The sequence below is a fragment of the Mus caroli genome, chromosome 9 (assembly GCF_900094665.2).
Source record: "Mus caroli chromosome 9, CAROLI_EIJ_v1.1, whole genome shotgun sequence".
Lineage (NCBI taxonomy): Eukaryota > Metazoa > Chordata > Mammalia > Rodentia > Muridae > Mus > Mus caroli.
Window position 1 is genome coordinate 11706291 of NC_034578.1, and position 25732 is coordinate 11732022.

The following is a 25732-nucleotide window of genomic DNA, read 5'->3' on the forward strand; positions in this document are numbered from 1 at the left end:
TCACGATCATTTGTTGTGTGGCGCTTCATCTCAGTTGCTAACCTGAGAGAGAGAACCTCAGTTGAGGAATTAACCCTACCAGATTACACTATGGGCGTGTCTGTGGAGAACTGCTTGGTTAATGATTGATGTAGGAAGGCCCAGCCCACTGTGGGCGGCACCATGCCCAGGCTAGTGGGCCTGGGCTGTATAAAAAAGATGTCATTGTCTTCCTCCTCCTTATGCTCCACCTCCACCACCACCTTCTCTTCTTTACGGTAAGGGCTGGATAGCTGGTGTTTGAACAGATGGAACACTTAGCATGCTATCCCAGGGTTCCAGGGGTTTGCTTTATTTTATTTTACTTTATTTATTTATTTATTTATTTTTGTGATACCACCAGGCATTAAGCATGGAAGGATTTGGGAATGCTCAAACAGGTTTTTAGTTCATGAATGTATGTGTTTTTTTGTTTTGTAAAATTTTAGAGGAGGAAGGAATGTGGAATGGAGCATATCTCAAGTTGTGTGCAAGTAAGCTGTGAGACTTGCTTTGACGGCATGGCTCAGGTTTAGGGTCCTTAGGATGTTCTTCAGGTTATAATCATGGGCCTTGGATTTTCTCTTGAAAAGCCCTGCATCTGGAGTCACAGGTAGTTGTGAACCTGATATGGGTGTTGGGAACTGAATTGGAGTCCTGGAAGAAGCCTTTCTAGCCCTGGCCTTTCCTTTTTACCAGATGGTAAAGTTGACTGCTGGTGTTCTGGCTTGGCCCCACATACTTAGACACCTCTAGGCACTAACACACCGAGCAGTGGAGGGGTGAGTTGGAGACACCAACACACACTGGCCAGTCACACTAGATCTGTTGTTCTCCGCTACCCTGCCTCTAAAGTTCTGGCTTGCTGGTAGGCCCCTCTCTGGATACTGCTGCTGGCACTCTTGTGATCCAGATAAGGATGTCAGCTGCATTCCAGGCTGAGCCAACCTCCAGGGCAGCAGGTTGGATTTGTCTTTTTGGCATGTGAGACATTATAGGTGAGGCCTTGGCTGCTGATTTTTTCATGTGGTGGCCTGAGATTGAATTAAGATGATAGGGAACTTTGGACCTCTTGATTTTTAGTCTTTGTGATTGAGTTAGATTTGCAGAAATATCATGAATTGCTAATTTAAAAACCTTTCTTTTCTTTGTAAAAATGACTCAGGCTAATTATAGAAATTGAAAAAGTATAAGAAAGCATAGTGCTAAACAAGTTTCTATTCAGGGATAATCACTAAAAACATTTTGTTGTATTTGCATGTATTTTGTATGCATAATTAAGGTCCTTGTGTGTAAATTTTGATTTCTGTTTTCTCTCCTGCATTGGTTGCAGCACACTACAGGGGTTTGCATGGGTTTCTTATAACTGCTGTAACGTCTGTCTTCCCACCTGCCAGAGTGGCTCTTAACAGCGTGAGTGGCTAGAGACCTGAGTGCCAATTCAAGATGCAAGCAGGACTGACCCTCAGCTGCCTGTAGGGTTAATTGTTGGCTCCTTGCTTCTGCTAGCTGTGGCATTCAAGGCTCATTCAGAGTATTGCTGGGGTTTTTTGTTTTTGTTTTTATTTGCAGTATTGGGATTTGAACCCACGCCCAGGCTTCAAGCATGCTAGACAAGCACTCTTTCTGAGCTGTTATCCCCAGACTCTTTATTTATTTATTTATTTATTTAAACTGTGTTTCTAATATTGAGAACGGTTCTCACTAAGTTACACAGACTAGGTTTACTCCCACTTGGCCTGAATCTGTGCTGGCTTGGTCTCAAGGTTGTTGATAGTATCTGCAAGAGGGCTTGTTCACATAAGGTTCCCTTCGCAGCTTTCAGGATAGGGCTTGCCATTGATAGGCTGTTGTTCAGATCTGTGAGAAGGGCTCTGAGGCTGGCCTGTGTAGACTCAAATCCCAGAGCCCTCTCACACATGCCAGATTACCTTGAGCAAGAACCTTGGTTCTCGGCCAGTCGTTTTCTGATTGAGAAGTTGAAACACCTGCATGCCTGAGTTGGTTTAGCCTTTGATGGGGTGAGGGTGTGTGTGTGTGTGTGTGTGTCTGTATTACACTACTTTACATGCTTAGTGTAGTGCCTAGCTCAATTAAGGATTAGCTGTTATTGCAGTTTTTTTATTAAAAATTCTGCATAACATGATTTTTATTTTAATAGCTTAATATTTTCATGAGTCAACCACATTTATTTACCCAATTTCCTTTTGTTGGCAAGAAGTCTTTCTGTTTTTTACCTCACGCATAAGGCTACCGTGGATGTCCTTGACTGTCTAGTTTTGTTCTGTGTCAGTTCTGTTTTCTACTGTAGAATTTGCGAAATGGAATTGTGGCTTCAAACGGTGAATGTGATTTTTTAGCTTTTTAATCAGTGTGGTGAGTGGCCTTCCAGAAGGCTTCCACCTGCTGAGTTCCTGTCGGCAGCTGAGAGCTGAGAGAGCCTGTGGTCCTATCAGCTGTGGAACACTGGCCCTTCCAAGTCTAAATTAGTGTAGACACTGCTGGCTCTTCTGAAGTTGTCCACTGTTAGGGCTGGGTGTGAGTTTGCAAAGGGACCACTGGCCTTCTGTTCTGAAATGGAGTCCTGTTCTGCTATGTCTCCGAGCTTCAAAGCCTGAAGGCTTCCAGAGACTTCATAAAGTCTGTGAGGGTGAGTGTTTTAGAGAGCACACGCTAACAGCAGGGTGACTGCAGGCTATAGTTTTGTTCTTGTTTTCAGACTTGGACATTTAAAACTCTGCTTGGTGGTACTTGAACAGAGAACCAGTTGACTTAGCTTTGTGCTAAAGCCATGTGAGGTCCTGAGGACTGGGGAGAGGGCAGCCATGTAAACCAAGAACCAGCTTCCTGCCTCCTTTCCTGCAGTGATCACAGACTGTAGCCTGGGCCACCCTCATCCTGGCTTCTGGGTCATGGAGGAAGAGTGGGGATCTGAGCCTGACCCCAGGGCCCTCATCAGAGGCCCATTTGCCACAGTGCTGCTCAGGCCATCGAAACTGGGTGGGCTTATTCTCCCCAGTTGTGATTAATATGAAGGTACAGTAAATCCAATAACTTGCCTGAAAGGAATTCAGTAATAACCAAGCGGGAGTCTTTGCCAACATGAAGACCTTGGGGTAGAATCATCATGGCTTAGTCAGGACACCCCAAATGCTACCTCACAGACTCAGGATGACTAGGTCTCCTGACTAGTGAGAAGATGGGAGGGAGCAGAGGTGCCAAGGAATGCCTCTGTCCATCGGCGCTGGCCCGGAGGAAGAACCTCTGTAGGGAATGTGTGTACGCTGCCTTCTTGGTTTCAGAATCAATCTCTGCTGCTTTAAACTCCTCATTTGGTGGCAGTTTGCTTCAAAGCTCATATGCCAGTCTGTGTTCTAGACAACAAAACGACTCCTCTGACCAAGTGCCAGCCCAGTGGCAAGAAGGCTTCTAACCACCCTGTGCTTGCTTTGTTACACTGCCACACGGGGTTGGTGGCAGGTGGCACTGGTTTGAGCATTATTTGTTCCATGTGTAAGTCTTTTCATCCTCTTTGGTTTTTGGCTTGGGCAACTGAGGCCTGGGAAGAAGCAGTGGCAGGACAGAGTCTTTGCTGCTTGGGATAAGTAGGCAAGGAGCGTCAGGCAGCAGAGCTACTCCTTACTCTACAGGCCAGCTGTTGTCCCTGCCACCTACTCCACCAGCTTCTGCTCATGAAAGCTGAATACCCGAAATCAGTGGGCCACTGAGTTGTTCCCCAGACACAGTAGCTGGGCACATGGTAGCCAGTAAGCCAACTTAAGTAGACAGTGGACCTGCTGAGGCTGAAGGCTATTTGGGTCTCTTCATTCAGATTTCCAGCCCACTCTTCTGACTTGGCAGTTTTGGCCATATCTTCCTTTTGGAGCCAATGTAAACTATGTGTTTTCTGAGTGGTCATTGCCTTAGAACAGTGAGGTCACTCCAGTTCTTATGTTGCCCAGTGGAGTATGGATGCCTTGATCTGACGTTTGTGGCTGTCAGAAGAGTCCATTGCCTTCTTTCTAGTCTTGCTTCCTAATCCTGCCTTCAGTATCTTAAATCTCAGAGCCTTACCAGTCTGCTCCACAACGCATGGGAGTCTGGGCTCTTGTATTGAGTGTGACTCCTGATTCACCAGCGCTGCAACTAAAGGGGAAATATGGCAAGTGGTAGAAATTGGCCAAAAGTCTGGGATGTTCTTATGTGTGTATTTGTGTGTAAGTGTGCATATATTTATACATCTGTGTATATGTATGTGTGTATATGTGCATGCATATGTATATGCATGGCTCTGTATAATTCAGTAAAATGGGAAATATATAAAGTAGTGTTGTTTACCATCAGGTCAGTGAATTCACGTTAGACTGTCCATTCTGTCTGAGCCACCAAAAGACGGATGGCCACATCAGTAAACCAGGCTACAGCAGAAACAGAATTAGCCATAGCCAAACCAGAACCCTAGTGACAAATCAAATGTTTACTCCTAAAACAGAACATTGATAAGGCAGGAAAAGCGGTGCATTAAAGTTAAGGTTTAGCTTTGAGTTGGGGGTCTGTTTGGTTCCATTACTCAGTTACTCTTCTCAGGTTCTCCTGACCTGTGTTTGCAGTGGAACCCTTCTGTTTGTGTTTACAGGCCCCACCCTTATTATGCCTGGCTTCCCTGAAGTGGGGGAGGGGCATACTAATCTTGAATGTTTCTGGGGTTTTGGGGACCATTTTTGGCTCTGCACTCTGGGACTTTTTCCTTGAATATTCTTGAGACAGTGCCATTCCCCCTTCTTTTCTTTTCTCCATGTTTTTATTTCAGAATCTCCTGTTTCCTCACTCTCTGTTTCCACTTCCTTCCCAGTCCGGCTCAGGGTCTTTTATTTTACAATAGTGACTGTCGGTTACAGGAAACAGGAATGTCCTCACGCCAGTCTAAGTTGGCAGAAGGTTGCTGAGGAGTCTCAGGAATGCAGGGAACAAACTCAGCAGTCTGCTGGGGGTGTTGGTAGGAGGCCCCCAGCTGGGGCTGTGTCTCTGCGACAGATAGGGCAGCACACTGGCCGCCCTTCACCTGTTGCTTGGGGAAGGAAGCCCTTGTCAGCCTTCTCAGCATGGATGGGAGTCAGGCTGGGTAGCTCATTTTCAGACATCTCTTACACGTTCACTTCTAATTTCCCAACAGGAGTAACTCAGGCCACACTGACTGGAAATCAGTTGACTGACATCAGTGAAGCAGTGGTTCCTGAGTTTGAAGAAAAGGTAAAAACTCTACTCATTCTTGGGGGGATGGCAAACGTGCCCCCTCTCTGCTGGGCCTCTTCTTGCTCATCAAAGACCTTCCTCGGGTGCCTGCCAGGGGCTGGTTTTGAATTAAGGGTGCACAGAACGGGGGTCAGAGGTGAGGTTTTAAACTCACTGGCTGTGCCCACCCGCTTGGCACACTTGTCCATGTGAGCTTCTAGGCAACTCACTAAACAGCTGCACGTGACCGTCTCCCTAAGAGAACATTGTACTTTAAACTGGCCAGACGTTTCCTTTTCTCAACGTTTATGCTCCTGCTCCTCATCCCAGAGCAGCTTCTGATGCAGCCAGCCATCTTCGTGGCCGCTGTACCTTGGTAGATGAGTCCTAGCCCTTCCTTGGTGACTACAGGCGCAGCAGTCCCTTGGGTCTAGAGTACTTACCTGCTTGTTTGCAGTTAACTGTGCACACGGCGTCCATGTCCATTTTCCTTCTCGCAGCCGTCTTGAGAGACAGGCAGGCAGATGGTAGCCTTTCATTGTGAGTGAGCAAACAAGTTCAGAAGCTCAAGGCTTGCTCTGAGGCCACAGGTCAGTGTGGAGATCATCTGGTTTCTCAGTTCTTTGTAGGCCGCCTGGGTCCCACCCTTTCCAACCTCAGGTTCCTCTCAGGGGGTTTTGCCCTTCTGTGTACCCTGCTGTTTCTCCACTGCCAGCCTGGCACCTTTCCTCCACAGTCAGGATTTGATCCGTCTCCTGATCCCTTCCAGTAGGCATTGAAAGTGTCCTTTCCGCTTGGGGCTTATGTAAACGCTCGAAGTAAAATTGTTTCATATGAGTACTGCATGGGCACACTTCATACGTCAACTGGAAGACAGTGTCTAATCAACTTGATCCTGCTGCATCTGATGATGTTTTCTTTTTCCTTTTTAAAATAATTGCAAATGATCCTGTCAATCAAGGTGGCGCTGCACACTGAATTTGCCATGTGGCATTGTTCAGCTAAATGGAATTTCTAAAAAAAGAAAATCAACTTTTACTTAGAAAGCAGATTGTCAACTAACATTTGATTTGTCCTTTGATGGTGAAGTTGGAAAACAGACGCCACAGCGCGAGGCCAGGTTGTGGTCCAGAAGGAGGCAGATTAGCTTGAGAGCAGGATGCAGTTTCAATGAACCATTGTTTCCTGAAATAGGCTGACCTTTCCGGTTCTTCTCTCCGAAGGTCTTCCTCTGTTTTTGATACCAGTTGCCGGTGGGACTGAGCAGGAGTCCTCTGAACAGGGCCTGAAGGTGAAAGCTGCACGGCTCATCACTGATAGCAGCACTCTTTTACTGGGGTGTTTGCATTGAGAAGTCACCCAGCCTCCCGTGATGCTGTAATTGAGAATGTATCAGGCTGTGTACTTCCAGTTGTAGCATAGAACAAATTTTAAAAAGTTTTCATTGTGTGTTTCTACTGTGTACTCTGCTGTCACATGAGGCTTTTTCATATAAGTGAGTATATGACCCTCCCCACATCTCTCCACTGTCCCCTTTGACCCCTCCTGCCCGTCATTCCTTCTTCCCCTTGGCAGTTTTACCTCACTTTCATGTCATTCATTTTATATATATATATATATATATATATATATATATATATATATGCACATGCACACACACACACGTCACTTTATGTATCTCCATGAAATCTAGGAAGGACAAATGAGAGCAAACTGAAATTTGTTTTTCTCAGACTTTTTTAAGCATAAATTTGCTTAATATGATTATCTCTGGTGGCATCTATCCCCTTGCAATTGACATAATTTTGTCTTTTATGGCTGAAAACATTCCATATCAATCAGTTTTTTCTATCCATTTCTCTTGTTGTTAGATACCTATAGGTTTTTGTTTTCTAAACCTTAAAGGTCTAATACCTGTGATGCTGAGGCTGCCCCAGAGGCAGCCTGTGCTCCTAGTTGACTTGGTCTCATTGGTTGCACCCCACCTTGAGCTGGCCCAGCAGCAGGGACAATCCAGTCACTGTCAGAGGAAAGGACCAGAGAAAGGGGGCAGTAATGAGAACACCTTGATCATTTCCAGGGACTCCTTTGGGCCCTGTAGGCTTTTCTGTTTCCTATTCAGCAGTTAGGAAGTATGGCTATGACAGATCCTCTCTCCCCTCCATCTCAGCCAGGCACACAGTAGTTAACTTGCTTTTCTTTTCAAACCAAGGCTTAGAAGGTCTTCGTCAGGTCACCATCTCTCCCTTCCTTCCTTCGATTTCTGGATGCCTCAAAGCTGGCTCACACTCACCTATCACCTTCCCATAGCCAAACAGGTTCCTGGTTGCCTAGCTGAAGGCCAAGACCTGTCAGCTGGCAGCCCGACACCCCTTCTCTATTCTGCCCCTCCCTTTGGGCTGAGAATTAAGTAACAATACATCCATTGTCCTTGTCCCCCTCTCCTTCGCCTGCCAGCGGCCTCCTCTTGCACTTGGATTGTATCTTTAACCCTGTGAAAAGGACAGTGTGGCCTGAAGGCTACTATGACTGATTTCCTAATTCAACAAAATAACCGTCAGACTCTCAAGGATGTATTGTATGGGACCACTGTTGTTCTGGGACAGGATCGGGGGTGGCTTGTTCCTAACAACCCCAGAACTTCAATCCTGGAACTCAGGTGAATCATGATTTCATATGGAACCTTCCTAAGTTCACAAGCAGTACATAGTGAAATAACATCCTGACACTTTTTCCATCCCCGAGTGGTCCTCTTCCCCAGATTTTTGGCATAAGAACGTTCAGTAGCGTTGTAACTCAGGAACTCATCAATGATTTTAAGCTGGTGATAGAAAAGCCAGACACCTTCCAGAGGAAGAAGACAAGCAAAGCTAGCATGTGCAGCCCTCCTGCCAAACACACTCTGTCCCTAGCGTGGCTCTTTATATCTTGACCTTGACCGTTCTCTGATGAGTGTTTACACATGCCCAGCACATCTCTGAAAAGCACCCTCCCGCTTCTTGATCTAACACCCCATCTTCACAGGCTTCCTGTTCAAAGTAATGAACAGAAATAGTAAAATTCCAGCTGTAGTTTTGGTGGCCTTTAATGAACACAGCTGTTATACGATCTTAAATTTGAAATATGACTGGTAAATCACAGCAAAAAACGACCACGAGATGCCACACAAGGAGATCTACAGGTGTCGCAGCACTGCGGTTGAGTTTATGACTAGGATCCCTAAGGGCTTAGAGATGGGCCTCTTCCTCACCTTTAGAGTAGAAAGTCATGTGACTTTTATGGTGGGTCTTAGAGGAGGACTCCCAAGTGTGTTAGACAGAAGGGGGATAGGTCTGTCAAGATGGCAAGGTAGATAGTTGTGGGGGCATGCGGGGTGGGGCATGAGCTCTCGAAGGTGGGTAGGAGCTAGACCGTGGAGGGGACAGGGTTATATAGGAGTTTGGCTTCTCTAATTCTGTAGCTAGCAGAACACTGTTGTAGAATTTATACTAGTGAGCTCTGGGTCGGATTGCTCTATGGAATGTAACTGCCTTCCTAAGACCCCCTGAATGGCAGCAGTGTCCCATCCTGTGTCCTGTTTTTTGTTTTTTGTTTTTTTTTGTTTTCTTTTAAGTATAGAATAGAGTTTATTCAGGGCATGGGAAGGGGAGTTAGGGTAGTAGAGACAGAGAAAGGCCGGGGGGGGGGGGGGGGGGGGGGGTGGCCTTGAGCACATGGACAGAGAGGGGGGAAGGGAAATAGGGAAAGAACAAGAGAGGAACAGGAGAGCCCACCCCATGTCCTTTAGTCTATTGTTAATTTATTGTGTGTGTTTGCACTGGGATGGGCATGTGCTGTGGCTTGTATGGAAGCCAGAGAACAGTGAGGGAGTTGGCTCTCTCCCAGCATGCAGTTGGCAGGGGTCAAGTGCAGGTTGTCAGGCTTGGTGGAAAGCACCTTTATCTGTAGAGCCATTTCTCCATCTCTCTCTCTCTGTTCTCATGGATGTGAGACTCAGAATTCAGACTCCCCATTGTGAGGCCTGACTCCAGTTTTGTGACTTAACCAGGAAGATGAGATGCAGCTAAAATGCAGAGGTCCAGTGGGTGCTCTCTCTCAGCACTACTAGCCAGGGCTGCTGGGCTGGGACATTCTGGCTTCTAGTTTCCTCAGATCTTAGGAAATGTACTCTAATGATGCTGTGTCAGCAAAATCTTGAATTCTTAACAGTTTCTAAGTGCTGGGAATCTAGATGTTTAACGATCAGTTATTGCTCGCTTGGTTTTCTCATTATTAGTCTGACAGGTTGGTTTTTGACCCTGCATATCGAATAATGCACATTTATGCCAGTAATATTTTCATGCTGAAGAAGTTTCCAGTGACTATACTTTCAAACAGGAATAAGGTTTAGATGAGTCATCTGTATCTTCTGCTGAAGACATTCACATCTCCCGTATCTGCTGCTATAGTGATTTTGAAGTTTGCCCTATATCTTTGCTGGTAAGAGGAAATGAGGGGGATGGGCAGGTATGGCTTGCTTTACCCTGCCCCTATGAGCAGGGTTTCAGAAGGGTTCCGGTACGTTTTCCTACCTCAGGCTTGAGAGAGCAGTGGGCTTAGGGGAATGCACAGGTTAGGCACCTGTTTTGGCAACCTTAACGATCAAAGATCAGACCAGAATTCAAGGCTGTGGGGATAGAGAAGAGAGGGCACATGAGAAGTTGTATCAGGAGGAGGGGGTGACGAGTGGCAAGGATAGAGCTTCTGTATCTGGGGTAGCACAGAGGGGAGGTCAGGGCGTGTCCATGCTTTCTGCTTCAGCAGTATTAACAAGAGGAACAGGCTGACACAGGTCAGATGGGAAGGCTTGAAGTAGCAGGTGTTCTCTCCCACTATTGCAGACAGACATGAGACTGTGGATGAGCTGCTCCGGGGCCAGGTCCGCACTCAGCACATGTAGGACCTTGAAGGTGCATCAGCACTGTGTAGCACTGGCAGTAGGAGTCCTGGATGGGAATTTGAGGGAGAGGGAGGCAGATCAGAATGGACTTTCCCTTTCAAGGACTCCAGCTTTCCCTTATGTGGGGTGCAGTGAGTTCAGGTGCTAGGTTTAGTACTGTAGGAGCCTGATCAGCCCCCTGATGAGTCAGTCAGCAGCAGTGGGTGGTGGGCAAGGCCAGGGACCAGACAAGCTCTCCTTGACTTATTGATAGTGACTGCACGGAGGTCTGAGTGGTTACATGCCATGGCTAAACAGGAATGTAGGGAAGTCAGAGATGGTGGGAAGCCCACCTTCTGTTCCCTAAAGCCCCTTTGTTCTGTACAGTTTACTCAAGCTAGCCAGCTTCCATGTTCACTTTAGCAAGTCAGCTTAAAGTTTAAACCAAAAGAAGGTGTCTAAATTCAAGGCCAAATATGTATCCATTTGTTAATGACAAGTGAACTTTAGTAGTTCAAGGTCATTTTCTGATGAGGCCATTTTCCTTCTCCCACCCCTAGACCCACACTTAGGAAATCCCCATGAACTTGGTAAATATTTATAGCACCCAGTTCACTGCCTGTCTTTTGCAGAATATTCGATCTTTTTTGTTTCAGGAGCCTGGGGCTGCAGTGAAGCCAGATAATAGGCCTCAAGATATCACCAGTTAGCTTTGGTAGTGCTTTGATTCTATCTCTCCAGTGCTGCCTTTTTCTGGGCTGCTAACCACATCGGCCCCTCTGCTCTGACTGCCATGGGCATCTTCCTGAATGTGACACCTTTCAGGACCTCCTCTTCCTTGTTTCTACCTGATGCCCTCCTCTTATCCTCCTTTGTAATCAGAGAGAGGTCCTATATCACTGCCTGCCCCAGCCCCCTCCTGCTCCATCTCTGCTCACACATCTCTGCTCATACCTTTCACACAGCAGTTATTTATTGCTGTCTTCCTCAGTTAGAGCTCAAGTTCCAAGAGGCCAGGTTCCACCACCAGGATCAGATATCTCACACACCAAAGCTGCCTTGTATGCGGTGAATAGCGACTGTTTCCTAGACCTGTCTGTCTGTCTGTCTGTCTGTCTGTCAGTGGATCAATACTGGGCTGAGGGATGCTTCCAGGAAGTGTGCGTGTTCCTGCACAGTCAGGTCCCAGCATGATGGCTCATGACAAATGTCTGTTGAATGAATACATGAAGTGTGAAGCGAATTCTTCTCTGTCTTCATCTCCAGGTCCAGCCCTGAAGGTGGGCTGTGAGCCCCAGTTTCTTTATCAAGAAGGGCCTACATAGAGTTTTGGGGATAGGCAGTTTCTATTCTTTTTTTTTTTTTTAATTTTTAATATTTTTATTACATATTTTCCTCAATTACACTATTCTTTTTTAAAAACCACAGGCGGTCCCTCGTTCCCCCTTCCATTTTTATGTGTCTGCATCGTCTGGCTCTATAATTACTTACTATACTTTAGCTTAGAGGTGGCTTTTCATTTTAGAGGTTCTGCAGATGCAGGTGCTTGTGGTATTTAGCTTGTTCGTGAAGTCTGTGCCTGTCAGAACACACGGGCTGTAGTCATGTCTAAGAAGGAAAGGGGAGTGTGCCCAAATCTTGGTGCAAGGACAGGCTGGCAAGTTCTGGTCAAATGACATGTTCCTGTTTGGGGTACAACATAATGCATCAGCCACAGGTGAGACAGAGTCACAGGGTGATGTGCCATGCCTCTTGAGGACCTTATTTCCATCTGTGGGAAGTAACGTATAAAGGATGTTAAACATGAATAGTTTTTGGGTGAGAATGTAACAAGCTTATTAGTGAAGAGCAGGCTGAGAATATAACAAGCTTATGGGGAACCAGACTGCTCAGGTTGGACACTGACACATTACCTATGCGTGTTCTGGGCCCAGGTCAACTCTAGAACCTCAGTATTGGCTTCTTTTCTCTGGGATGAGGGCCAAATGACCATGGAGAGCTGGAGGCCTGAGGATGTTGTCAGGGGTCAGTGAGAGCCACAGAATGCCTCATCATGATCTGTGACAATATGCACAACAAGGCTAATGTTGCAGAGGGCTCCCTGACATCTGAAGGTGACAGAGCAGATAAGATGAAGTTTTAGTATTAGGCTGGTTGTGCCCCAAACCTGGCCTTTAAAAGGAGATGGTCACCCCATTCTGCCTATTTCAGATGGAGAAATTAGAGAAATGACTTAAACTTAATATGCGTAGTTGACTGGTCTACACCTATTAGTGAATTCTCCCCTGAACCTTGCCTTAGTCCTAAGCTGATGTATCATTAGCCAAGAGATGATCTGGTCTTGCTTGGTGTGCCTGCTATCTTAGTGTCTAACTGAATGGCAGATGAAGTTGAGGATACTATGGGTTTGAATAGGGGTTGGCCATTAAGGAGTGGCAGTGTCTGAGACAGCTGCTCCTTCACACATGTGATGTCCTTTCCATCTCAGAGGAACCTGTGCTTCAGGTAGAGGATGTTCCAGAGTAGAAAGGAGCATCAGCAGCTATGGGAGATGTCTCTGTGACCCAACTGCAGGATTTCTTCTGCAGTCTGCAGTTCATCTTCCTGACTCCTTAGGCCTCTCCTAGAGAGAGAAAGCTCCCCACCTCAAAGCTAGTCCAGCCCAGCTCCCTGTAACTTCTTATTGGTTCAGGGTCCATCTTTTAGGGCCACAACTTGACATTCAGCTCAGCCCTTGTTGATACACAATGCTTTGGATAATGGAAGGTGTGTAAGAGACCAGTCTGTGCTCAGGAGGTCCCCTTCAATACCCACATACCTCTGAGCCAAGACTATTTTCTCATAAACAGGAGAAACATGCAATTACAAGTTATTCTGGGAAATATGGCAATAACTCAAACTCAAAAGGGAGGGCTGTGGCTTAGTGGGCATGGCAGAATGAGAATTTAACAGTGTATTCTCTTGGGTAGCAGTTGGCTTACCTTTTTTGAGATGCATGGCCTGTGACAAGCTGGGCCTTGTGCTGCAGTAGACACCTCAGTCCTCTAGCAATTCCTTGTCCTACCTGAACAGGTGTTCTGTGGCTTTTCCACCCGTGCTTGCCCTGGCTGCTGGGCTGGTGTTTTCTCCCCATGGTACTTTTTCATGCACAGTTGTTTTGTCAGTACTCCCGCCATGAGAACTGATAGATGGGTACTTGGATTATACTCAGTGCCGTGGGTGTTGTTCTCATGCTTAGGTCCCTCGGGGCAGCTGCTTGCCCCGATTTTCAGGTGAGAAGCCTGAGGCAAAGATCTCTAGTGAACTGCTCATAGTGACAGGACTGCTGTCACTCATGATTGTCTACTGAGGGTTCCTTTCTACCTGCCCTGTCCCTTGCATAGCTGTCAGAGGCTTTGATGACCCACTTGTGGGCAGCCCTCCCTGCCCTCCCCCCATCTTCACAGATGCTGTGTTCTCGCTCATTTTCCTGTTCTTTTATCTCTTGCTGGTTCCTCTCAGCTCCCCAGGGTCCACGCATTGGCTGGCAGCAGAGCGTGGTTCTCGGATCCTGTTTTGGCCTGTGCATTCTCATCAGCTTTTTCAGACCACCTCTCATCTCCCATACCTCCTGAATCCAGACCAGCTTCTCCTTGAACAAGGCAGAGCCTTGTTCAGCTACCTGCTCAGGGTCTTGATGTGCTCTAATGGGGTCTCAGAGCTGACTCATGTGTTCAAGTATCTGTTTCCTTGTTTCCACTCTAGTGTCTTCTCCACCAAGGTCTGTTGCTCACAACACTCTTTAGTCTGTTTCTGTCTTTCTTACCAAGTTCCCCATCTATCAGTCTCTCTAGGTGCACCCAGCATGTGACCACATGTGTTCCCCCCCCTACACCAAGTCACCACACCATGCATGAAGGATTCATTAGAGTCATCACTGAGCCCTTGCTTCAGTCTTTGCCTCCGGGGAGTTTTCCCACAGAGCTATTGTACTATGTTGGCAGATGGCTTGTGAGTCTTCATCTTGCTCTTGTCCTGCTCCAGCTTTCTGACCTTTCAGCATGACACTTGAGTAAAATAAAAAAGGAAGGATCATGACTGTTTCTAAGTGTGCTGGAGAAGGAAATTGATTATAGACTTGTGGGAGAGTATAGCCAGAGGCAAGGACATCTGGAGAGTCTGAAGTGGACATGACTCAGAGCCCTGTGAGGAGAGGGGGAAGGGGATGGCAGAGGGGAGAGCAGGGAAACGAGGCACAGCGGCCAGGAGACCCAAGGGTACAAAAAGAACCAGTAGCCACAATGGTTGGATTATATAGGGATTATATATTATCCTCTGGGCTGGAGAAGTTTAGGGTAAGGGCTGGGGTATGCCAGCCAGGAGGGCCCAGTAATAGGTAGGGACTGAGGGATTGCAGGGAGAGGTGGCCAAGTCCACTTTGATATGTTAAATAGGCACCTCATCCCGGGTTTGAAGCCCTCTGCATCCTCACTGGTCTCTGGGTCATGCTAAGGTATGCCAGACGAGCCCACCAGGGGCTGATTCTGCTCTGCTGTCCACCTGGAAGGTTATCCCAGCAATCTTAACAGGCTATTCCTTACCTTCTTCCAGACTCTGCTTCAGGGTCACTTTCTCTGAAGCCCTCTCCACCATTCACCAGAAAGTTAGCAGCCTCCTGGAGGCTGGTGTCCATCTCACATTCCCTGTGAGTGAAGACAGCGCCCTACCGAGGGCAACAGTTTTTCCCCCCCGCTTAGTTCACAGCTGAATCCTTGCCCCAGTGTATAGTATAACTTAAGAAATAGTTGAACGAGAGGTATCTTTATCCCTAATTTACAATGGAATAATTGAAGGTCTAAGAGGCCAATGGTCTACAGGGTCACTGTCCCTGGAACTACTGGGATAGGGTTGAGACCCTGCCATGCCCTTAATTGCTCTGTATGTGCTGTCTGTTCTTGTTAAGTAAGGCCAGGCGCCATGCAGAGCAGCTGTGAGGAAGAAATGAATAATGCACAGGAAAGTACTTTGCAAACTTCAGTTGCTAAGAAATGTTACCCACCTAACTTATTGAGGATCCTGGGATTTCCTGTCAGCACTGAGTTCTATTGTGTTCTTGGATTTCTTCTTAGACATGACAGATCCTGGTTTGACAAATTGTGTGTTTTCTTGATTCTTCTGCCCTCATTGTGAGGTGTGCTTCTGTCTGTAGTTCTGATCCCCTCAGTCTGGTTGTGCTTGCCAGACCTCTGACCTGTCATTAGTAGAGGACAGAAGACAGAAGACAGAGGAGCTGGCACCTGCATGGCTGTCATTGTTTGTTCTTGTGTATGTTCCCGGGAAAGCACTTGTGTTAGCAGCGATGCTCAGTGGGAGTCAGGTTCCCCATCTTTCTCAGTCTCCCTAGTAGCCTGCCTGTCCCTGTCCCCTACTCTGTGGCAGAGTGGAGCAAAGTGATCTCAGTAGGAGCAAAAGGCTCCGGAGACTGTCTTCTCTGGTGCAAGAAGTGAGGTCTACACCGAGAACTGGCAGGCTTTCTGCCTGGCTCCTGACTCTCCATGTGTTGAGTGGTCATATGTAATTGCCACAGTCCTCAGCAACTTAATGTGGACCCTAAACCAGGCCAATTTGTGCTTGGTGGGCACATCTCCACCTGTTGGCCACCTTCATGCTGTTAGTCCTGGGCAAGTATAGTGATGGGCAGAGAAAGCTGCACTGACCAAGAGGCTCTTCGAAGGTGCCTAGACCTCACACTCATTCTGACAGGATGCAGCTCATCTTTTTTTGCCTCGCACCACTGTGCAATCTAGGCACCAACACAAAAAGCTAGGGTTTTCAATAAATTAAGTAACATTTCTTTAGTAGCCAAAGTTTGCAAAAAGCTTTCTAGCATATTATTTTAGACATCAGGGCAAGCCTGAGTTGAGATGGACTCTTGTCAGTAGCAAGTAAGATAGCCTGAAGATCTCACACTCTTCCTGCAGCCTCAGATCCTAAAGCTGATGAGCAGGAAATGCTGTCTATAGTGTTATGTAGATGATGGTTGGTTCTGGCCATTTGGAAGCAGATGTATGGAACCGCACCTGAGCCGAGCCGCAGGAGCTGGGTTGGAAGCACAGCTCTGCTTCTCACTGTGGGCCTGGGGCCTGCAGCTCCTGCCTCAGTCTGTTTTCATGGCATAGTTGCATGCACGGTAGAGCACTGGTAGGGAGCCTGGGAAACAGTAGCTCCTGCTCTTAGTTGTAGTAACAGATGGGCTGGTTGCTTTAATCAGGTCTGAGTTCGGATCCTCAGGCAGTTATTTCCTCGTTAACTATTTCATCCATGTTTATTGTGGATTTCCACGGAAGTTGACTTTGTATTTGTTCCTTATAGTCTTTGAACTTGGAAAACTCACTGTACTTAATCTGACTGTCTTTCATCATCTAAGTAGTAAAAAAGGCAATCCTGCAGGACCGTGGCAAACATAAAACAAGTGCTTGTAAGCGGTGCACAGTTCATTCCTGCAGTTCTCTCTCTCTCTCTCTCTCTCTCTCTCTCTCTCTCTCTCTCTCTCTNTCTCTCTCTCTCTCTCTCTCTCTCTCTCTCTCTCTCTCTCTCTCTCTGTGTGTTTGCTGAAGAACTGCTTCAGTTGGGCTTTGCTCCTCCATTCAGTGCATGCCTGCTGAGTGCCTGTTACACACAGGCTTCCTGCCAGTCCGGGTGGCGGGGTGGGGGCGGTCATGTTACCTCCAAGGTACATTTGCAATACCTGAGAAGTCAAGGGTGGGAGGGGCAGTAGCAGCTGGCAGTACCTGGAAGAGGGTGCTCAGGGGGGAATACTGGATTCATTGTGGGTGTAGGTGCTCCAGTGTGTCAGCAGCCAAGGGTAATGCTGCTGCTCTGTGTGGGAGAGCCAATGGCACTGGGCAGTGAGAGGCCTGGGGAGTCCTGACTGTTGTGGGTGGAGCCTGAGTTGCTGATACTTCCAGGAGGGTGGAGCCTAGGACTCCTTAGGGCTCCATTCAAGTAGAGCAGTATCTATGGTGAGTGTTATTCAAGCTACTGAGGAAATGAGAATGTTTCTAGGAGACAAATTAAGACCGAAAACAGGTGAAGTTAACTTTATCTAAGCCCAAGTATCCAAAATATTACCATTTCAACATATAACCAGTATATAAACTTTTTAGTGAGGTATTTTACACTCCTCAATTTTGGTATTAATCTTTCAAAATTTAATCTATATTAAACACAGCTTGTTTTGGAGATTAGCCACATTTAAGGTTTTATAAGTTATGCCTGTATGGGTATGTGCAGTTGAGTACAGATATCTGGAGGCCAGTAGAGGGCATCACATTCCCTGGAGAGGGGATTGGCAGCAGCTAGAGTTGCCCTATGTAGGTACTGTAAATGGAACTCAGTCTCTGCAAGAGCATTGCTCACTCTTATATCCGGCTAATCCTCCAGTCCCTTCGCAGCATTTTAAATGCTCAGGCTTCAGTACTAGGCAGAGCTGAGTTTAGCAGGTCTGGGATGGAGGGAGTTGAGAGTAACCTTTGTTCTCCTCACCTGCTCTTGATAGCAGGAACCAACCTTTGAACACATCTGCCTAGCATATGGGAAAAGAAAACTAAGGGAGACAGGAGGATTCTGTCTCGTAGTTATGCAGTAACTTTTAAAACAAAACAAAGCTGCAGATGTGTTCAGAATTTCCAGCCTCTTATACAAAGACAGCCAGCCCTCTCTGGGCAGTAGGCTTCTGTGTGCTCCCACTGGGCAGTAGGCTTCTGTGTGCTCCCCACTGGACAGTAGGCTTCTGTGTGCTCCCACTGGGCAGTAGGCTTCTGTGTGCTCCCCACTGGGCAGTAGGCTTCTGTGTGCTCCCACTGGGCAGTAGGCTTCTGTGTGCTCCCCACTGGGCAGTAGGCTTCTGTGTGNTTCTGTGTGCTCCCCACTGGGCAGTAGGCTTCTGTGTGCTCCCACTGGGCAGTAGGCTTCTGTGTGCTCCCCACTGGGCAGTAGGCTTCTGTGTGTTCCCACTGGACAGTAGGCTTCTGTGTGCTCCCACTGGGCAGTAGGCTTCTGTGTGCTCCCCACTGGGCAGTAGGCTTCTGTGTGTTCCCCCACTGGATTCTGCTTTGGCCCATTGAGTACACTGGGTACTACAGGTAGTAGGTTGGCTTTGGTGTTTCAGGAACTCAACAAAGCAGCCTTCCTACCCACTCTACAGAGGAAAGTCAGATCATGAAACATTTAGTGCCTCACCTGGGGTCTTGTAACTACATGTGGCAGAGCTGAGGCTCAGCCCTGCTTACAGCCAGGCTCTCTCATTCCCCACTGTTTCCCTACTAGGATTCAGTGCCATATACATTATGATCTCTAAAGGGGGTGGGGAGGAGCTCATTTTAGAACATTACATACATACACAATATCTATATATGTGTATATGTGTGTGTGTGTGTCCCCATCGGTGTGCACATGTGTGGGAGAATAACATTATAGTCATAACCATAGCAGTTCCTCATCTCCCCCATACACCCACTCCTACCTCTAGCCACCTCCCATTGGCCACTTAGAAGGTTCCAGAGTTGGCCAATTGCCATAGGCTTCCATTGGCGGGGGTGGGACATAGCCTGTGAAGTCACTTTAGAATCAGGAAGAACTCAATGTTTATGATGTTTCTGGTTCTTTGGTTTGGGGAGCTAGAGGCTGTTGGTGACCAGCTGGTGGCACCAGCTTCCTTCCATCTTACTGGGGTATATATCAGGTATGTGCATGGTGACCTCCAAACTGGAAAAAAGGTCCATCAAAGAATGTGACAGTGCATATGTGTAGGGAAACCTAATGGGGGAGCAGTTACAGTAAGAACATGGGTTGGGCATAGCTGCTGGGGAAAGCCTGATGAGATGGCCAGCTTCGCCTCTTTTTTCCTCTCTGCAAGGGACTGGTGAAGCCATCAGATGTGGCCCCCAAGACAGCTGAGGGCAGGAAGGTGTGTGTGGTGTGCCCGGAGATCTTGTGGGTTGGCGGTGGGTTGTGCTACTCCCTCCTGGAGTATGCTAAGGTTCTGGAGGAATACTTAAATTCTGGCTCTATTCCATGTTCAGTGCAGAGAACATCAGCTTGTGGTAAAAGAGGCATTTATCACCATGGAAACAGCTATCAGTAACCTAAGAACACAAGCCTTGGTAGAGAAGGTCCTCCCAGGGTTGAAGGCTGCCTCTCTGTTCCTGATTGCCACCACATTCTGGTCCCTGATGTTGTCACCCAGGACACTGAGTAGCTTCTCTAGTTCCTTCTTTGTGCCTCAAGGAAGAGCTTCTCATTTCTGGGCAGAAGCTTGTCCAACCACAGAGGCTTCTCACGCTTCTCAGATTCTAGAATTGCAGGCCAGTTGGCTCAGCTTCTTTTTGAAGAAAGCTACCTGTTTCCAAAGACCTTGTGATGTCTACAAGGTACAGTTTTGGCCCAGAAGAACCCCTGAGTCAGTCGGGCTTACAGAGCAGTGCCCACCATATGGACCGCCTCTCCCTGTTGGGTCTTTTTCCTTTACTATAATTATTTCAAGCCTTGCTTGCCTTTCACCAGCTTCCTAATCAGCTAACTTTCTAGTTTACTTCCCAAACTAACAAGCAAGCAAAACCCCTAGAACTTCTGTTTCTTTCCAGTTCAATCTTTCCCCTGCTATGTCCCACCAAGATGGGCAGAACCATCCCTCCTCTGTCTTCTTAGGTTCGGACTTCACACCCCCATGTCACTTCCTGGCAGAATCACACTTCCTGTGTCTCCTCCAAGCATGCTCTTCCTGTGTCTGCTCCTGTGTTCCCAGGGTGGCCCCAGGTTCCTGTTCCTCTTCATCAGTTTCTTCCCTGTGCTCTTTCCATTGCAGGAACGTTTTTAGTTCTGCTCCTTCTCATACCTCTGCTAGACCCTCAAACAGTCTCTGACACTTTCTGGTTACCCTCATCCTTAAAATACAATCGGAAAACCCTTTCTGGCCATACAATCTCCCAGCAGAAATTCAAGTCAGCTCTCTGCACTTTGCTTTTCAAAATGTGTGCTATCTTTCTTTACAGTTTGGGAGACTATGAAGGTGTTCATGCCAACATGGAAATCAGCTGTGCCTTGAGTGTGTTTAACTAATTTTTTTTTTTTCATGGCAAAATTCTCTCAAAGAAGGAAGCAGCATTTACATTGCATTCTGAAGCAGGCTCTTAAAAGACGAATAAGAAATCGTTTGAGACATTGGCAGCTGCATGCATTTGTTGGTCACAACCCGTCTCATGTCCTGTTGAAATCTCCCACAGCAGGCGCTGTGCAGGGACTGACGGGGGCAGCTTGTATGGCTCTTGTTGTCTTGTCATCTTAGGAGTTACCTTGGCTTTCCTGGGTCCCATGATGAACATTCGCTTCAGTTTCTTTTCCTCTCTTCCATGTCTACTGACCCACAGCTTCCAGGATGCAGGTGTGTAAGCAGGTTCACTTTATCTGTCTCCCTTGCTGTGGTGACCTCCCTAGTCCTACTGAAGTCCCAGGCAGACTCAGCTCCAGACTCTCAGTTATCTCCGGGGTATTTCCATGGCAGCACCCATTCGGCATCCTTACACGTGGGCAGGTATGAACCAAGTTAACATCTTCTGGGGATCTTGTCTCCCCAGTACCAGGCCTTCCTCTTGTCCTCAAGATGTTTCTCATGATGGTGTCACTAGACAGCTGGTGGCCAACCCAGTGTCTCCTGACCTTGGATTCCTCTTCATTGTCACTGCCAAGTCCTCACTGGCTGCGTGTGATGCCAGTAAGGCCTACCCATTGGACTTCTGGCAAGCAGCTCCAACCTCTTCATCATGTTGGCTGCTTGATGTCTGAGACTCCAACACCTACTAGACCATTCCAGTTTTGCTTCTCCCAGGACACCCTGCTCACTGTGCCTCCCTGTGTATGCCAGGTTATTTTATTTTATTTTATTTTGCCAACTTGGCACAACTAGGGTCAGTTTGGGAAGAGAAAACCTCAACTGAGAAAATGTCTCCATCAGATTGGCCCGTGATTGTTGTGGAAGGGCCCATCTCAGTGTGGATGATGGTACCCCTGTACATGTGGTTCCGAATTACATTTAAAAAGCAAGCTCCATCTTCTCCAAGTTGCTTTTGGTCATGGTGTTCATCACAGCAGCAGGCAGCAAACTAGAACACTGTCTCAAGCCATCAAGGGCCTTTGCTGCCCTTGGAATGAAGCCCCTGCCTCACTAAGTTCATGGGAAGATCTGACTCCGTAGCCCCTGTGCTCCACCCACTCCTTACTTCAAGCCCCCAGTAGTTGCTTGGCCCCTCCTGGTTCAGGCTCCTCTTTGCCCCTTCCCTGTGCTCTTCCCAGCTGTTGTCTTGGCTAGTTCCTTTACACTCAGGGTTTCCCTTTCAGTTATGACTTCAGAGTTGCTCTCTCCATCTGCCCACACTGCAGGTGCACCAGAGCCATCCATAACCTGGTAAGGCGCCTAGAATTTGGACTGTATGTCCTGTGAATGCAGACTAAGGTGGTGCCATCCCTGGGGCCTCAGCCTCAGGGAACTTCTCAGTATGTAGAGAGCTGGTCATGGAGGCTGGGGTCTTTGATTATTAGCTGCACATATGTGGGAAGTACCAGCAGCAGTTGAAGGATCAGGATGGGAAGTCAGACACTGTACTGTTAGCTAGAGTGGCTACTTAATGCAGTGACTCAAGGTGCTGTTGGCCAGCTTGAGGGAACTCTGAGGGAGGGAACAGCTGTGGGGCTGGCTTAGACAGCTTCACAGTGAAGTGGCCACAGTCAGGCACTACTACTGGTTGCTTGTTCAGGAAGAGAATGGACCCTGTGTGCTGTCCCTCACGTAGTCACAGGTCATTGGGTACTGTCTACAGACTGGGTAACTGGTGGAGGATATTTTTCCTCTTTAGCCCATGGTGTTCTCTGAACAGTAGAGAAACTAAAGCCTGTTGCACAACAGTACAGTTCAGATTCAATTGCTCCAGTCTGGGTTTTACCCAGCCTTGTTTGCCCTCAAGCACAGCCCCTGAGAATCCCCAGATAGTAGATAAGGCTCAGGAAAGTTCAACCTGCTCTGCCTGAGCCAGGAGCAGATGTGTGTTAGAGGTGTCTCAGCCAGCCGCTGCCACCCCTGACCCAGTGGGCAGGCAGAGCCTTCCTGGACCTTGCACGTTCCCCCTTTAGGTCCCCGTGGTTTTCATTGTTTAGATGATGATGTCAGGGCCTGGGGAAGTAGCCTGTCAGCTGCACTTCTGAGCTGTGAACACGCTAGCAGAAGTCAAGTCAGTCATGTCTAGGCTTCCTGAGCTTCATGCCTTCCTTCCAAGGAGCAGTGATGAGCAGTTCTGCTACAGAATCCTCCAATAGCAGATGTCCTCCTCAGTTAATCTAAAAGAGAGGGCCTTACTTGGACGCATGGTTTAAAAGTTTGTTAGGCCTCTTGATGGACACCAAAACAAGAGAGAGAGGGGGGGGAGGGGAATGCATGTCGGTGACATAAGCTCTGCCTCTTAAAGGTCCCAGTGCCTCTCAACAGCACCCTAGGCTTGTCACAGCTGGGCCACTAAGAAGAATCTAGTGGCTGTTGTCAGTACCAGTAAAAGTTAGGGGAGCAAAGTATTCCTTGGTTGAGGCTGATGTTAGGTAATCTTAGCTCAGTAATACCTTTATACGAAGTTGCCTGATTAGATGAAGTATGCATTCAGGTTTCCTAAGAGATTACCTTACGATGAAAAAGAACTTAGCCTCTGCCAGCTAGCAGGGTCACTCGGATATGAATGTCTGCTTCCTTGTTAAGATGATAGTAAGATAACAGAGGCCACACACAGCTCCAGACAACACAGAGTACATAGTCTCTGGCATAAAAGTCCTTGTCAGAGGAGCACTGGGGAATAGCTCTTCCTAACCTCATGTTTGTCCCCTGGTGGTTGTTTGGCCACCATCTTGGTTAGTATCTCACTCTGGCTCCTCCTCCTCCATGTTTGGAGATTGCTCTGCTTGCTATGAGAGTTGGAACGTGGACTGTGGACATACTGAACCTGAGCATGGGCTGGACAGTGTAGAGTTGGTCCTGGCAGTCAGCATCTGTTTCTAGTGCCATGTGGAAAACACATAGTGACACTGTGGCTGACAGAGAAGACACGGACTGTGGTTCCTGTACAATGGAAACTGAATCTGAGCAAGGATTATGGCACCATGGCGCTCATCACACTGCCCATTTTCTAAGCTGACCCTCTTTTGTTTTGAGGAATCTGAGATGTCAAAAGTTCTGGGTGAAGTTCTCAATTTGAATCAGCCAAAGTATATTTCTGATGCTTAAAACTAATTATGTTCTCTAGAGAGGTGTGTTATAGTTATTTATGGCTGTTACTCATTTTTGAGGACGTGAGTATCTCCAGGAGTCTCAGAATTTAACACAAGACAGAAACCAGTTGAGGGGTGGTGAGACCGTGGACTCATGCATTCTCCCTTCAATGTGAATCTGACCGGACCACACAGTGTGGTCCCTAGAAGACAGAATCAGCCCCACCTGTAGCCTGAGCTCTGGAGGGTGCCCAACACTTGCAGGTGTCAGAAGAGATGAATGATGTCGTCTTGCCGTGACCTCTACAGTTTCTTTGCCCCTAACTTACAAGTTGCAAATATAATATGCATACTAATTTTGCTTGAACTACCCGCATGTGTGTGCGTGTGTATGCACGAGTGTATATTGATGTGGTATATGTGGTGTATGCATGTGAGTGAACAGGTACACATTCCCATGTGGGCAGGTTGGGTAAGTGACAGTTTCTGGGGCAACATGTGTCTATTTCATCTCAGATAGAAAGCCAATGACAGACAAAAGTATTGATACCATTGAAGATCAACTTAGTGATCTACTAAGTTCAGGGTCACTTCCAGCAGCAATGGTGTGAAGGAAGCTGCTTCACTGAAATCCCACTCCTTCTCCAGAATGGGTGATGCCTAGAACACACAGCCCTGGAACACTCTGCACAACATCCAGGCAGAGCTGCCGATTAGAGCCCCTTCAGGTATCTGGCCTGGATCTCCTCGGAAGTCCTTCCTGCTTATCTAACTCTGGGGAGGGGACAACCTTATTCATCTGCTCAGTTGCTGGGACTTCCTGACTCAGGTTTTATGAATCTCCCCTTAGAACTTCGTGAGTCTTAAAAGGGAGCTTTCCTCCAGGGTGGCATGTCTGCTACACAAAAGGAGGCCAGAGCAGTGCCTAAGGTGTCCTCATCAGTTGCTCACTGTTGACTGTTGAGGCTGCCTGTCTCTGCTCCCAGTGCTGGGGTTATGGGCATGTTCAGGCCGGCCCGGCCTAGTGTGTGGGTGCTGGGGAGCTGCGGACCTGCCCTCATGTATGCAGCATTTCTTACACACCGAGCCTCTTGCAGCCCTGAGCTCCCTTTTATTTCCTTTGTTCCATTCCTTCCTGACCACAGTTGTTCTCCTCGCAGAGGTCTCCTGCCTGGACGGAGGAGTGTGGGCCTTTCTCCAAGCCGTCTCTGGACATATCTTCCCAGCATCCTCTAACAAAGATGCGTCAGCTCAAAGGGAAGCCAAAGAAAGAGACATCGAAGGACAAGAAGGAGCGGAAGCAGGCCATGCAGGAGGCGCGGCAGCAGATTACCACTGTGGTGCTGCCTACCCTGGCTGTGGTGGTGCTCCTCATTGTCGTGTTTGTGTACGTGGCCACACGCCCCGCCATCACCGAGTGAGCACGTCCATTCTGCTTTCCTCTGCAGAGATGTCCGAAATGCCAAGCTCTGAGCAGGAGTGTCCTGTCTCCTCTGGTCTTTGACTTGATCAATATTTCTCTACTTTTTTTGGGGGGTGGGGGGGAGGAATAGGGAACATTTTATCAGTGAATGTGCCATTTACTTGATGGTCCACTTCATGTGCCTTTCAGACTTCAAAGCTGTGTGTGTGTGTGTGTGGTATGTGTGTGTGTGTGCGTGTGGCCCTTTTTCTCCTGAAATCGATGCATCGCTGCCCCTGGGGAGAGCATCTCTGGGTGATGCTGTTGGGATCAGCGTCGCCCTCCCATCCAGCAGCATGCTTCCCGGCTCCACTTCACAAGTTTCTAAGGGGACAGCCTTTCTTCTCTGTGCTTGATGGGATTTGAAATATGTTGACTCAAAGTGAAATATTTATTTTTTGAATAAAGGAGATAATAGTCTTAAACTGGGTGTTTCTCTTGTTTGTGTCCCTTGTCCCAGCCTTGCCTCGTTGTCTGCCCTCCTGTCCCTGACTGCTCCTGTCTGTCTCTTCACTTGCTGCTCCTCTAGACTTGCAGGCAATGATGTATTTTGACTGAATAAGACTAGAGAGGGCCTAAGTGAGTGCTAACTGACCTCTTTTTGCAAAGTCAGAGTTCTCATTGGAGTATGAGCACACAGGCTTCCTTGCTGGTTAGCCTTTTCTGCTGGACGCTCCATTTGCAGTTGGAAACACCACAGTCCCTGTGGTAAAAGGTCAGGCTAGATTTTGTTCTTAGTTGATGGGTGCAGGCTTTTGTCATTCCAGGTGGCCTTTATATGCAAATTGGTGGAGCCTCATCTTATTCCCAGTTCCTGGTGC

The 25732-nt window shown here is 47.6% G+C and overlaps 1 protein-coding gene across 7 annotated transcripts in view; it reads left to right on the top strand.

Annotated features, from left to right (window-relative positions):
- The window catches only part of Smco4 (single-pass membrane protein with coiled-coil domains 4), a 56771-nt gene extending 31435 nt beyond the window's left edge, over positions 1 to 25336 (top strand). For all 7 annotated transcript variants that reach the window (XM_029481564.1, XM_021172416.2, XM_021172414.2 and 4 more), the window contains 2 exons: positions 5192 to 5268; positions 24610 to 25336. In XM_029481564.1, coding sequence (XP_029337424.1) covers positions 24691 to 24870 — 180 coding nt within the window. In that variant the 5' untranslated portion in view covers positions 5192 to 5268; positions 24610 to 24690 and the 3' untranslated portion in view covers positions 24871 to 25336. The remainder of the gene's footprint in view (positions 1 to 5191; positions 5269 to 24609) is intronic.
- Positions 25337 to 25732: the final 396 nt, after the last annotated feature.